Source organism: Oncorhynchus nerka, linkage group LG3 (assembly GCF_034236695.1).
Source record: "Oncorhynchus nerka isolate Pitt River linkage group LG3, Oner_Uvic_2.0, whole genome shotgun sequence".
NCBI classification, from domain to species: domain Eukaryota; kingdom Metazoa; phylum Chordata; class Actinopteri; order Salmoniformes; family Salmonidae; genus Oncorhynchus; species Oncorhynchus nerka.
Window position 1 is genome coordinate 74175151 of NC_088398.1, and position 12243 is coordinate 74187393.

The 12243-nt window shown below is 50.2% G+C and overlaps 1 protein-coding gene across 5 annotated transcripts in view; it reads left to right on the plus strand.

The window, feature by feature from the left end:
- LOC115115956 (lysine-specific demethylase 6A-like) overlaps positions 1-12243 on the plus strand; it is an 87535-nt gene that overhangs the window by 29943 nt on the left and 45349 nt on the right. For 4 of the 5 annotated variants that reach the window (XM_065015745.1, XM_065015750.1, XM_065015757.1 and 1 more), the window contains one exon: positions 8722-8776. The exons of the other annotated variant lie outside the window; for it this stretch is intronic. In XM_065015745.1, coding sequence (XP_064871817.1) covers positions 8722-8776 — 55 coding nt within the window. The remainder of the gene's footprint in view (positions 1-8721; positions 8777-12243) is intronic. 5 annotated transcript variants of the gene reach the window in all.

The following is a 12243-nucleotide window of genomic DNA, read 5'->3' on the forward strand; positions in this document are numbered from 1 at the left end:
TTTCAGGCAGGTCCTGCATCGTACAGAAGGTTTGGCATGCATGGTAGAGTATTGTTTGTGTTTTGGTCTAGTGATACATTTTCCATGTTGAGTGTGTTTGATGAGAAGTGTTTGTTTGTTCCGGGTATATCTCCTCAGCTTTGTGTGTGTGTGTGTGTGTGTGTGTGTGTGATTAGCTGAACTGTGACTCTGCCAGCTCTGACTGAGGTGTGGGGGAGGGAGGTTGGCTGAGGGAGGTGTGGGGGGAGGGAGGTTGGGGGAGGGAGGTGTGGGGGAGGGAGCATGGCTGAGGGAGGTTGGCTGAGGGAGGTGTGAGGGAGGGAGCATGGCTGAGGGAGGTGTAGGGGAGGGAGCATGGCTGAGGGAGGTGTGGGGGAGGGAGCATGGCTGAGGAGGTGTGGGGGAGGGAGCATGGCTGAGGGAGGTGTGGGGAGGGAGCATGGCTGAGGGAGGTTGGCTGAGGGAGTGTGGGGGAGGGAGGTTGGCTGAGGGACGTGTGGGGGAGGGAGGTTGGCTGAGGGAGGTTGGCTGACTGAGGTGTGGGGGAGGGAGCATGGCTGAGGGAGGTTGGCTGAGGGAGGTGTGGGGGAGGGAGGTTGGCTGAGGTGGGGGGGGGGAGGTGTGGGGGAGGGAGGTTGGCTGAGGGAGGTGTGGGGGAGGGAGGTTGGCTGAGGGAGGTTGGCTGAGGGAGGTGTGGGGGAGGGAGCATGGCTGAGGGAGGTTGGCTGAGGGAGGTGTGAGGGAGGGAGCATGGCTGAGGGAGGTGTGGGGGAGGGAGCATGGCTGAGGGAGGTGTGGGGGAGGGAGCATGGCTGAGGGAGGTTGGCTGAGGGAGGTGTGGGGGAGGGAGGTGTGGGGGAGGGAGCATGGCTGAGGGAGGTTGGCTGAGGGAGGTGTGGGGGAGGGAGGTTGGCTGAGGGAGGTTGGCTGAGGGAGGTGTGGGGGAGGAGCATGGCTGAGGGAGGTTGGCTGAGGGAGGTGTGAGGGAGGGAGCATGGCTGAGGGAGGTGTGGGGGAGGGAGCATGGCTGAGGGAGGTGTGGGGGAGGGAGCATGGCTGAGGGAGGTTGGCTGAGGGAGGTGTGGGGGAGGGAGGTTGGCTGAGGGACGTGTGGGGGAGGGAGGTTGGCTGAGGGAGGTTGGCTGACTGAGGTGTGGGGGAAGCAGGTTGGCTGAGGGAGGTGTGGGGGAGGGAGGTTGGCTGAGGCAGCCTGATTTTTATCTGCCTGACATTGACATGTGACTCTGTGTGTGACACCGTTAACTTCTTGCGTCAAGCAATCCCGTATCCGGGAGCGTAATCATAGCCTCAAGCTCATTACCATAACGCAACGTTAACTATTCATGAAAATCGCAAATGAAAGAAATATATTCACTCACAAGCTTAGCCTTTTGTTAACAACACTGTCATCTCAGATTTTCAAAATACGCTTTTCAACCATAGCTACACAAGCATTTGTGTAAGAGTATTGATAGCTAGCATAGCATTAAGCCTAGCATTCAGCAGGCAACATTTTCACAAAAACAAGAAAAGCATTCAAATAAAATAATTTACCTTTGAAGAACTTCGGATGTTTTCAATGAAGAGACTCTCAGTTAGATAGCAAATGTTCAGTTTTTCCAAAAAGATTCAGTCAAAATTCAGTCATTACAACGCCAAACTTTTTTCCAAATTAACTCCATAATATCGACAGAAACATGGCAAACGTTGTTTAGAATCAATCCTCAAGGTGTTTTTCACATATCTATTCGATGATAAATCATTCGTGGCAGTTGGGTTTCTCCTCTGAAGGAAATGGAAAAATACACGCAGCTGGAGATTACGCAATAATTTCGACGGAGGACACCGGGCGGACACCTGGTAAATGTAGTCTCTTATGGTCAATCTTCCAATGATATGCCTACAAATACGTCACAATGCTGCAGACACCTTGGGGAAACGACAGAAAGTGTAGGCTCATTCCTGGCGCATTCACAGCCATATAAGGAGACATTGGAACACAACGCCTTCAAAATCTGGGGCATTTCCTGTTTGAAATTTCATCTTGGTTTCGCCTGTAGCATCAGTTCTGTGGCACTCACAGATAATATCTTTGCAGTTTTGGAAACGTCAGTGTTTTCTTTCCAAAGCTGTCAATTATATGCATAGTCAAGCATCTTTTCCTGACAAAATATCTTGTTTAAAACCAGAACGTTTTTTTTACCCAAAGATTAAAAGAGCTATATCGAAGAAGTTAAGTATGTTTATTCTAGACAGGTGCCTCTGTTATTTTTGATGAGGTGTTATGCCTTATCTCTTTGATTTGGGTTACATTCCTTTGTTTCCAGTGTTACATTACCAGTACAGTGTGTGCATATGTTACAGTATGTTTTTTATTATAAACTGGGTGGTTTGAGCCCTGAATGCTGATTGGCTGACAGCCATGGTATATCAGACCGTATACCACGGGTATGACAAACATGCATTTTTACTGCTCTAATTATGTTGGTAGCCAGTTTATAACAGCAATAAGGCACCTCGGAAGTTTGTGTCGCGCCTAACAGCCCTTAGCCGTGATATATTGGCCATATACCACACCCCCTCGTGCCTTGCTGCTTAATTATTATACTATGTTCTGTTGGTGTGTCACAGGCTGGTGATGGCAATAAGATGTTGTCTAACACAGAGTAATAAGGCGTGCTGCAGAACCTGTGATAAGTTTTTTTATTTTCTTGGAGCTTAAGCATTATTGTCATGGTGTATTTGTGTAGGGGTCAGAGTATCTGAGCTGAGCGGTCGGAAATCAAAGCTCCAAGCTCATGGAATGGTGCTTGCGCACAACCTTTCCACCCGCTCTGCTAAAATCCTCTCTGCTAAAAAACGCTCCCCCGAAGGAAAAAAACGTATTAAAAAAAAACTGACGCTCCGAATTTGCTCCATTCATTAAAATCACTCATTTCAAATAGGCTACATGTCGTTTTTAAAAAGCATATAAAACTCTAAATATTTCAGGAGCCAGACAGGTAGTCTAAAAACAAATAAAAATGTATTATTTATGCTATTTTATTTCAATTATTTCTAGGCCATAGTCTACAAAGAACTACATTGTGAAGCAATTGCGAGAGTGACACTAGGCTGGCACTCAGCATTTAAACAACATTTCGAAACATGAGTTTGGCTTCAGGCTCAAGCGATGATGTCTGGAGAGCAGGCCAGCAGTAGAGACTACCCTCTCAGCGCTCGGAGAGCAGGCCAGCAGTAGAGACTACCCTCTCAGCGCTCGGAGAGCAGGCCAGCAGTAGAGACTACCCTCTCAGCGCTCGGAGAGCAGGCAGGCCAGCAGTAGAGACTACCCTCTCAGCGCTCGGAGAGCAGGCCAGCAGTAGAGACTACCCTCTCAGCGCTCGGAGAGCAGGCCAGCAGTAGAGACTACCCTCTCAGCGCTCGGAGAGCAGGCCAGCAGTAGAGACTACCCTCTCAGCGCTCGGAGAGCAGGCCAGCAGTAGAGACTACCCTCTCAGCGCTCGGAGAGCAGGCCAGCAGTAGAGACTACCCTCTCAGCGCTCGGAGAGCAGGCCAGCAGTAGAGACTACCCTCTCAGCGCTCGGAGAGCAGGCCAGCAGTAGAGACTACCCTCTCAGCGCTCGGAGAGCAGGCCAGCAGTAGAGACTACCCTCTCAGCTCTCGGAGAGCAGGCCAGCAGTAGAGACTACCCTCTCAGTGCTCGGAGAGCAGGCCAGCAGTAGAGACTACCCTCTCAGCGCTCGGAGAGCAGGCCAGCAGTAGAGACTACCCTCTCAGTGCTCGGAGAGCAGGCCAGCAGTAGAGACTACCCTCTCAGCGCTCGGAGAGCAGGCCAGCAGTAGAGACTACCCTCTCAGTGCTCGGAGAGCCACTGGGGATGCTAAACAACCTTCAGGCCACTCTTACCAAGTTGGGCAGAGATGTGTTTTATTATTATTTTTCTCTCTTAGTAGACCAAAGGGTTATTTTACCTAATGTCCTTATCAAAACAGAAAATCTCCTTGAAAGAGGTAATATGCCAGGCATATTGGGCCGAAATCAATGATGGCCTATTGTATAGATAATAGAACAAATGAACAAAACTTTTATGAGATCTGATTTTTATTTTAGAAACACTTTGCTACAATGACACACTAGCTACCCACCTCCTTCCTTTATGTTATAGCATGTGCACATACTAAGTACACCACCATGCTTTTGGGATACTTGTCTTTTCACATTTCACAATGATTCTTTAGTTGTGGACACTACATTTCCTCCTCATCTTTGACTACCAATGCATGCTGGGCCATGCATGCCCTGAGCTCGTGAAGTGAAAGTTACTGGAGCGTAATTGGACCGGCCAAGAAGGCCAACGCTCCAGCCTTTGGGGAAATTGGCGCCACGCTCCAGTCAAAATTGGGCACGCTCCATTGCTCGCTCCACTCCAGCTTCGCTCTGCTAGTAATACTCTGATAGGGGTGTAGCATGTGCAGGCTTTCGCTCCAGCCCAACACTAACACTTGGTGCCTAAATGTAGGTTGTGGTATCAGGTGTGGTATAGCTCGGCTGGAACAAAAGCCTGCAGCTCTCCAGCATTACTGGGTCATGACCAGAACATGACACTGAAACCAGTAGAGGCCTGAACTACATGTTGAGACCGGGGCCTGCCGCCTACCTCGGGTACACTCACTTCACGAGCTCAGGGCATGCCCAGCATGCATTTGTGGTCTACTTGTGTTCCGCTAAAGATTAGGAGGACCAAGAGCAAGAGAGGGAGTGTGGTGATGTAGTGTCCACAATTAAAGAATCATTGTGAAATCTGAAAAGATAAGTATCCCAAAAGCATGATGGTGTACTTAGTAAGTGCACATGCTATAACATAAAGGAAGGAGGTGGGTAGCTAGCAAAGTGTGTCATTGTAGCAAAACAAAAAAATCAGATCTCTTAAAAGTTTCATTAATTTTCGTTATATTATCTATACAATAGGCTGCCATTGATTTTAGGCCCAATAGGCCTGGCAAGTTACCTCTCAAGAAGCTTTCTGTTTTGATAGGGTTATTTTGCCTATAATCCTTTAGGCTTACCTACAGGAAAAAAACAACTATACATCCCTGCCCAGCCTGGAAAGAGTGACCAGAAGGGTGTTTAGCATTCCCAGTGGCTCTGCAAGCTCTGATATTCTTCGCTGCTGGTCTACCGCATGAGCCTGAAGCCACAGACTCTGGCCACACTCATGTTTTTGAAAAATTATTCAAAGGCACTGTAGATGGAGCCTAATAAATCATTTTTCATTTAATTCTAAGTCACAGTTTAGACTCTAATGATTTAATACAACAAAATGTTGAAATAGTGTAGCCTTGAGAATGTTGATCTTCCATCTGGAAGGTTCTCCCGTCTCAACAGAGGAACTCTGGAGCTCTGTCAGTGACCATCGGGTTCTTGGTCACCTCCCTGACCAAGGCCCTTCTCCCGTGATTGCTCAGTTTTGCCTGGCAGCCAGCTCAAGGAGTAGTCTTGGTGGTTCAAAACTTCTTCCATTTAAGGATGATGGAGGCCACTGTGTTCTTGGGGACCTTCAATGCTACAGAAATGTTTTACATCTGTTTCTCGACACAATCCTGTCTCTGAGCTCTATAGACAATTCCTTCGACCACATGGCTTGGTTTTTGCTCTGACATGCACTGTCAACTGTGGGAACTTATATAGACAGGTGTGCCTTTCCAAATCATGTCCAATCAATTGAATTTACCACAGGTGGACTCCAATCAAGTTGTAGGAACATCTCTCGAATGATCAATGGAAACAGGATGCACCTGAGCTCAATTTCGAGTCTCATTGCAAAGTACTTGAATACTTATGTAAATACGGTATTTGTTTCTTATTTTAAATACATTTACAAAAGTCTAAACCCTGTTTTTGCTTTGTCACGATGGTGTATTGTGTGTAAATTAATGAGGAAAACTATTAATTTAATACATTTTAGAACAAGGCTGGAACTTAACAAAAGGGGGGAAAAGTCAAGTGGTCTGAATACTTTCGAATGCGTTATATGTAGGGCAGAAAATTGACTACTCATATTCCACATCAATCTGGCCGTGCAATATTGGGTTACATTACTTTATGTGCCCCCCCCCCCAGGCATTACTATTCACTGTTTCAGATATGGGTGCGTGTCTAAATATCTATAGATTTAACCGCTTTTGCAGGAAAATAGTTTAACGCAACCATCGTTTTGATATATGGGAGACCTTGGTGGAGTTTTGATATATGGGAGACCTTGGTGGAGTTTTGATATATGGGAGACCTTGGTGGAGTTTTGATATATGGGAGACCTTGGTGGAGTTTTGATATATGGGAGACCTTGGTGGAGTTTTGATATATGGGAGACCTTGGTGGAGTTTTGATATATGGGAGACCTTGGTGGAGTTTTGTTATACCTCGGTTAGAGGTAGCACATTTTTGTTGGGTGGTGGGGGGGGGGGGGGACTTGCCACTTGCCTATGGATCGAGTCATCTCCATATCAAATCATATGTTATTGTGGTTGTAGTGAAAATGCTTGAGCTCCTAGCTCCAACAGTGCAGTAATATCTAACAATTGATAACAATACACATCTAAAAGTAAAATAATGGAATTAAGAAATATATAAATATTAGGACGAGCAATGTCGGAGTGGCTTTGGCTAAAATGCAGTAGAATAGAATACAGTATATTATACTATTAAAGTGACCAGTGATTCCATTTCTATGTAAATAGGGAAGCAGCCTCTAAGGTGCAGGGTTGAGTTGCCGGATGTTAGCCGGCTAGTGATGGCTATTTAACAGTCTGATAGCCTTGAGAAAGAAGCTGTTTTTCAGTCCCTCGGTCCCAGCTTTGATGCACCTGTGCTGACCTCGTTTTCTGGATGATAGCGGGGTGAACAGGCAGTGGCTTGGGTGGTTGATGATCTTTTTAGCAATTGTGCATCTGTAAAGTTTCTGAGGGTCTTAGGGGCAAAGAAGAATTTCTTCGGGCCCCTGAGGTTGAAGAGGCGCTGTCACGCCTTCACCACACTGTCTCTGTAGGTGGACCATTTCAGATCGTCAGTGATGTGTACGCCAAGGAACTTGAAGCTTTCCACCTTCTTTGCTGCTGTTCCGTCAATATGGATAGGGGTGTGCTCCCTCTGCTGTTTCCTGAAGTCCACAATCAGCTCCTTTGTTTTGTTGACGTTGAGGGAGAGGTTATTTTCCTGGCCCCACTCTGTCAAGGCCCTCACCTCCTTCCTGTAGGCTGTCTGGTCATTGTTGGTAATCAGGCCTACTAATGTTGTCTCATTTGCAAACTTGATGGTTGAGTTGGAGCTGTGCGTGGCCACGCAGTCGTGGGTGAACAGGGAGTACAGGAGGGGGCTGAGCACGCAACATTGTGGGTCCCCAGTGTTGAGGATCAGCCAAGTGGAGGTGTTGTTTCCTACCTTCACCACCTGGGGGCGGCCCATCAGGAAGTACAGGACTCAGTTGCACATGGCGGAGTTCAGACCCATGGGCCTCGAGCTTAATGATGAGCTTGGATGGTACTATGGTGTTGAAGGCTGAGCTGTAGTCAATGAACAGCATTCTGACATAGGTATTCCTCTTGTCCAGGCGGGATAGGACAGTCTGCAGTGCGATGGCATCGTCTGTGGATCTATTGGGACGTTAAGCAAGTTAAGTGGGTCTATTGTGTCAGGTAAGGTAGACGTGATATGATCCTTAACCAGCCTCTCAAAGCACTGCATGATGACAGAAGTGAGTGCTACGGGGTGATAGTCATTTAGTTCAGTTACCTTTGATTTCTTGGGTAGGAACAATGGTGGACATCTTGAAGCAAGTGGGGACAGCAGACTGGGACAGGGAGAGTATGTCTGTAAACACTCCAGCCAGCTGGTCTGCGCATGCTCTGAGGACTCTAGGTTTTGAGTAGGTTTTAATGGTCACCATGGGAACAACATACCCTATACACATATCCAGTCCCAATCAGGTCTACACACAGGACTAGGGGAGTTGGGGAAATTATATTTTCTAAGGCAGGGCTTTCCAACCCTTTCCCTGTCCTCTACCCTGCTGTATATTTTCACTCCAACCCTGTCCTCTACCCTGCTGTATATTTTCACTCCAACCCTGTCCTCTACCCTCCTGTATATTTTCACTCCAACCCTGTCCTCTACCCTCCTGTATATTTTCACTCCAACCCTGTCCTCTACCCTCCTGTATATTTTCACTCCAACCCTGTCCTCTACCCTCCTGTATATTTTCACTCCAACCCTGTCCTCTACCCTCCTGTATATTTTCACTCCAGCCCTGTCCTCTACCCTCCTGTATATTTTCACTCCAACCCAGGTGTAACTAACCTGATTCAGCTTATCAACCAGCTAATTATTAGATTTGTATATGCTAGATTCGGGTTGGAAAACCCCCCCACGGGACTGTAGCTCTCCAGGAACCGGGTTGGAGAGGCTGGTTGTCAGGCCGTGTGCGTCCGCGGAGAGATGGGTCTGCTGTTGAGGAGACACTGCAGCAGGGTTGTGCAGACTAGTCACATGGTCATCCCGGGCTTTGAACGTCCTCTCTGTCCGTTGCGCTGTCAAACTTTAGCTGTTGTTTGTAAGCCTGGCGGGACATGTTTTGTCTACTTCATGTGAAATGCTAACCTTTTGTCATAATGGACCAACGCTGCATAGAAACCCTCCTTAATGACATGCATTCTCTCTCTGCAGCATTTTCAGCTGGCTTTGATTGACTCCAACCCCTGCACTTTGTCCAAAGCTGAAAGTAAGAACCATTACATCCCCATCTCTTCTACACTCACACTCAAGCACACCATTCCCCTTCCTGTTTGGTACCGTCACTGAAACCCCAATGAATTCCCCTTCCTGTTTGGTACCGTCACTGAAACCCCAATGAATTCCCCTTCCTGTTTGGTACTGTCACTGAAACCCCAATGAATTCCCCTTCCTGTTTTCCCCAGTATGTGGAGTTATGTACTCACTGGCTATGTGAGATGATGCATTATCCATAATGACAGTGTCAGGTTGACTTGGTCATTTGTCAGTGTTAACCCACGTAAAGGAAATGGCACAGAACGCTGTCTGGGTATTTTTATAATTTCATTATATACTCCCGGTTGCCGTGCCATTTCCCCATGGTCTGTATGCCTGATCCTGGGGTTTTCAAGGCGACACACACACACACGCTCATTCCGACACCTGCCTGAGATTGAGTTGCCTAGGAGACCACATTAGAAGGGATCGGCAGAGAGCTGCTCGCTAGAGCTCAGACTCTGCCACACGTACATGTGAGCAATTTTAAGCACACACACACACACACACACACACACACACACACACACACACACACACACACACACATTGGGGAACTAACCTCTCTCCCATCTGTTGCCACACACCATGCAGAGTCCTTCCGTCTGCACCCAGGGACTCAGAAGCAGTACCACAGGGGGGAGTCAGAAGCAGTACCACGGGGGAGTCAGTAGCAGTACCACGGGGGAGTCAGTAGCAGTACCACAGGGGGGAGTCAGTAGCAGTACCACAGGGGGAGTCAGAAACAGTACCACAGGGGGAGTCAGAAGCAGTACCACAGGGGGAGTCAGAAGCAGTACCACAGGGGGAGTCAGTAGCAGTACCACAGGGGGAGTCAGTAGCAGTACCACAGGGGGAGTCAGTAGCAGTACCACAGGGGGAGTCAGAAGCAGTACCACGGGGGAGTCAGAAGCAGTACCACGGGGGAGTCAGAAGCAGTACCACGGGGGGGAGTCAGAAGCAGTACCACGGGGGAGTCAGAAGCAGTACCACGGGGGGAGTCAGAAGCAGTACCACTGGGGGGGAGTCACTGGGGGAAGCAGTACCACGAGGGGGAGTCAGAGGCAGTACCACGGGGGAGTCAGTACCAGTACCACGGGGGGAGTCAGAAGCAGTACCACGAGGGGAGTCAGAAGCACCACAGGGGGAGTCAGAAGCAGTACCACGAGGGGGAGTCAGAAGCAGTACCACAGGGGGAGTCAGAAGCAGTACCACAGGGGGAGTCAGAAGCAGTACCACAGGGGAGTCAGAAGCAGTACCACAGGGGGAGTCAGAAGCAGTACCACAGGGGGAGTCAGAAGCAGTACCACAGGGGGAGTCAGAAGCAGTACCACAGGGGGAGTCAGAAGCAGTACCACAGGGGGAGTCAGAAGCAGTACCACAGGGGGAGTCAGAAGCAGTACCACGGGGGGGAGTCAGAAGCAGTACCACAGGGGGAGTCAGAAGCAGTACCACAGGGGGAGTCAGAAGCAGTACCACAGGGGGAGTCAGAAGCAGTACCACAGGGGGAGTCAGAAGCAGTACCACACAGGGGGAGTCAGAAGCAGTACCACAGGGGGAGTCAGAAGCAGTACCACAGGGGGAGTCAGTTCCACAGGGGGGAGTCAGAAGCAGTACCACAGGGGGAGTCAGAAGCAGTACCACAGGGGGAGTCAGAAGCAGTACCACAGGGGGAGTCAGAAGCAGTACCACAGGGGGAGTCAGAAGCAGTACCACGGGGGGAGTCAGAAGCAGTACCACCGGGGGAGTCAGAAGCAGTACCACGGGGGGAGTCAGTACCAGTACCAGGGGGAGTCAGAAGCAGTACCACGGGGGAGTCAGAAGCAGTACCACAGGGGGAGTCAGAAGCAGTACCACAGGGGGAGTCAGAAACAGTACCACAGGGGGAGTCAGAAGCAGTACCACAGGGGGAGTCAGTACCACAGGGGGGAGTCAGTACCACAGGGGGAGTCAGTACCACAGGGGGAGTCAGAAGCAGTACCACAGGGGGAGTCAGAAGCAGTACCACAGGGGAGTCGGAGGCAGAGGCAGTACCACAGGGGGAGTCAGAAGCAGTACCACAGGGGGAGTCAGAAGCAGTACCACAGGGGGAGTCAGAAGCAGTACCACAGGGGGAGTCAGAAGCAGTACCACAGGGAGGAGTCAGAAGCAGTACCACAGGGGGAGTCAGTACCACAGGGGGAGTCAGTACCAGTACCACAGGGGGAGTCAGAAGCAGTACCACAGGGGGAGTCAGAAGCAGTACCACAGGGGGAGTCAGAAGCAGTACCACAGGGGGAGTCAGAAGCAGTACCACAGGGGGAGTCAGAAGCAGTACCACAGGGGGAGTCAGAAGCAGTACCACAGGGGGAGGCAGTACCACAGGGGGAGGCAGAGGCAGTACCACAGGGGGAGTCAGAAGCAGTACCACAGGGGGAGTCAGAAGCAGTACCACAGGGGGAGTCAGAAGCAGTACCACAGGGGGAGTCAGAAGCAGTACCACAGGGGGAGTCAGAAGCAGTACCACAGGGGGAGTCAGAAGCAGTACCACAGGGGGAGTCAGAAGCAGTACCACAGGGGGAGTCAGAAGCAGTACCACAGGGGGAGTCAGAAGCAGTACCACAGGGGAGTCAGTAGCAGTACCACAGGGGGAGTCAGAAGCAGTACCACAGGGGAGTCAGAAGCAGTACCACAGGGGGAGTCAGAAGCAGTACCACAGGGGAGTCAGAAGCAGTACCACAGGGGGAGGCAGTACCACAGGGGGAGGCAGAGGCAGTACCACAGGGGGAGTCAGAAGCAGTACCACAGGGGGAGTCAGAAGCAGTACCACAGGGGGAGTCAGAAGCAGTACCACAGGGGGAGTCAGAAGCAGTACCACAGGGGGAGTCAGAAGCAGTACCACAGGGGAGTCAGAAGCAGTACCACAGGGGGAGTCAGAAGCAGTACCACAGGGGGAGTCAGAAGCAGTACCACAGGGGGAGTCAGAAGCAGTACCACAGGGGGAGTCAGAAGCAGTACCACAGGGGGAGTCAGAAGCAGTACCACAGGGGGAGTCAGAAGCAGTACCACAGGGGGAGTCAGAAGCAGTACCACAGGGGGAGTCAGAAGCAGTACCACAGGGGAGTCAGAAGCAGTACCACAGGGGAGTCAGAAGCAGTACCACAGGGGGGGGAGTCAGTACCACAGGGGGAGTCAGAGAAGCAGTACCACAGGGGGAGTCAGAAGCAGTACCACAGGGGGAGTCAGAAGCAGTACCACAGGGGGAGTCAGAAGCAGTACCACAGGGGGAGTCAGAAGCAGTACCACAGGGGGAGTCAGAAGCAGTACCACAGGGGGAGTCAGAAGCAGTACCACAGGGGGAGTCAGAAGCAGTACCACAGGGGGAGTCAGAAGCAGTACCACAGAGGGGAGTCAGAAGCAGTACCACAGGGGGAGTCAGAA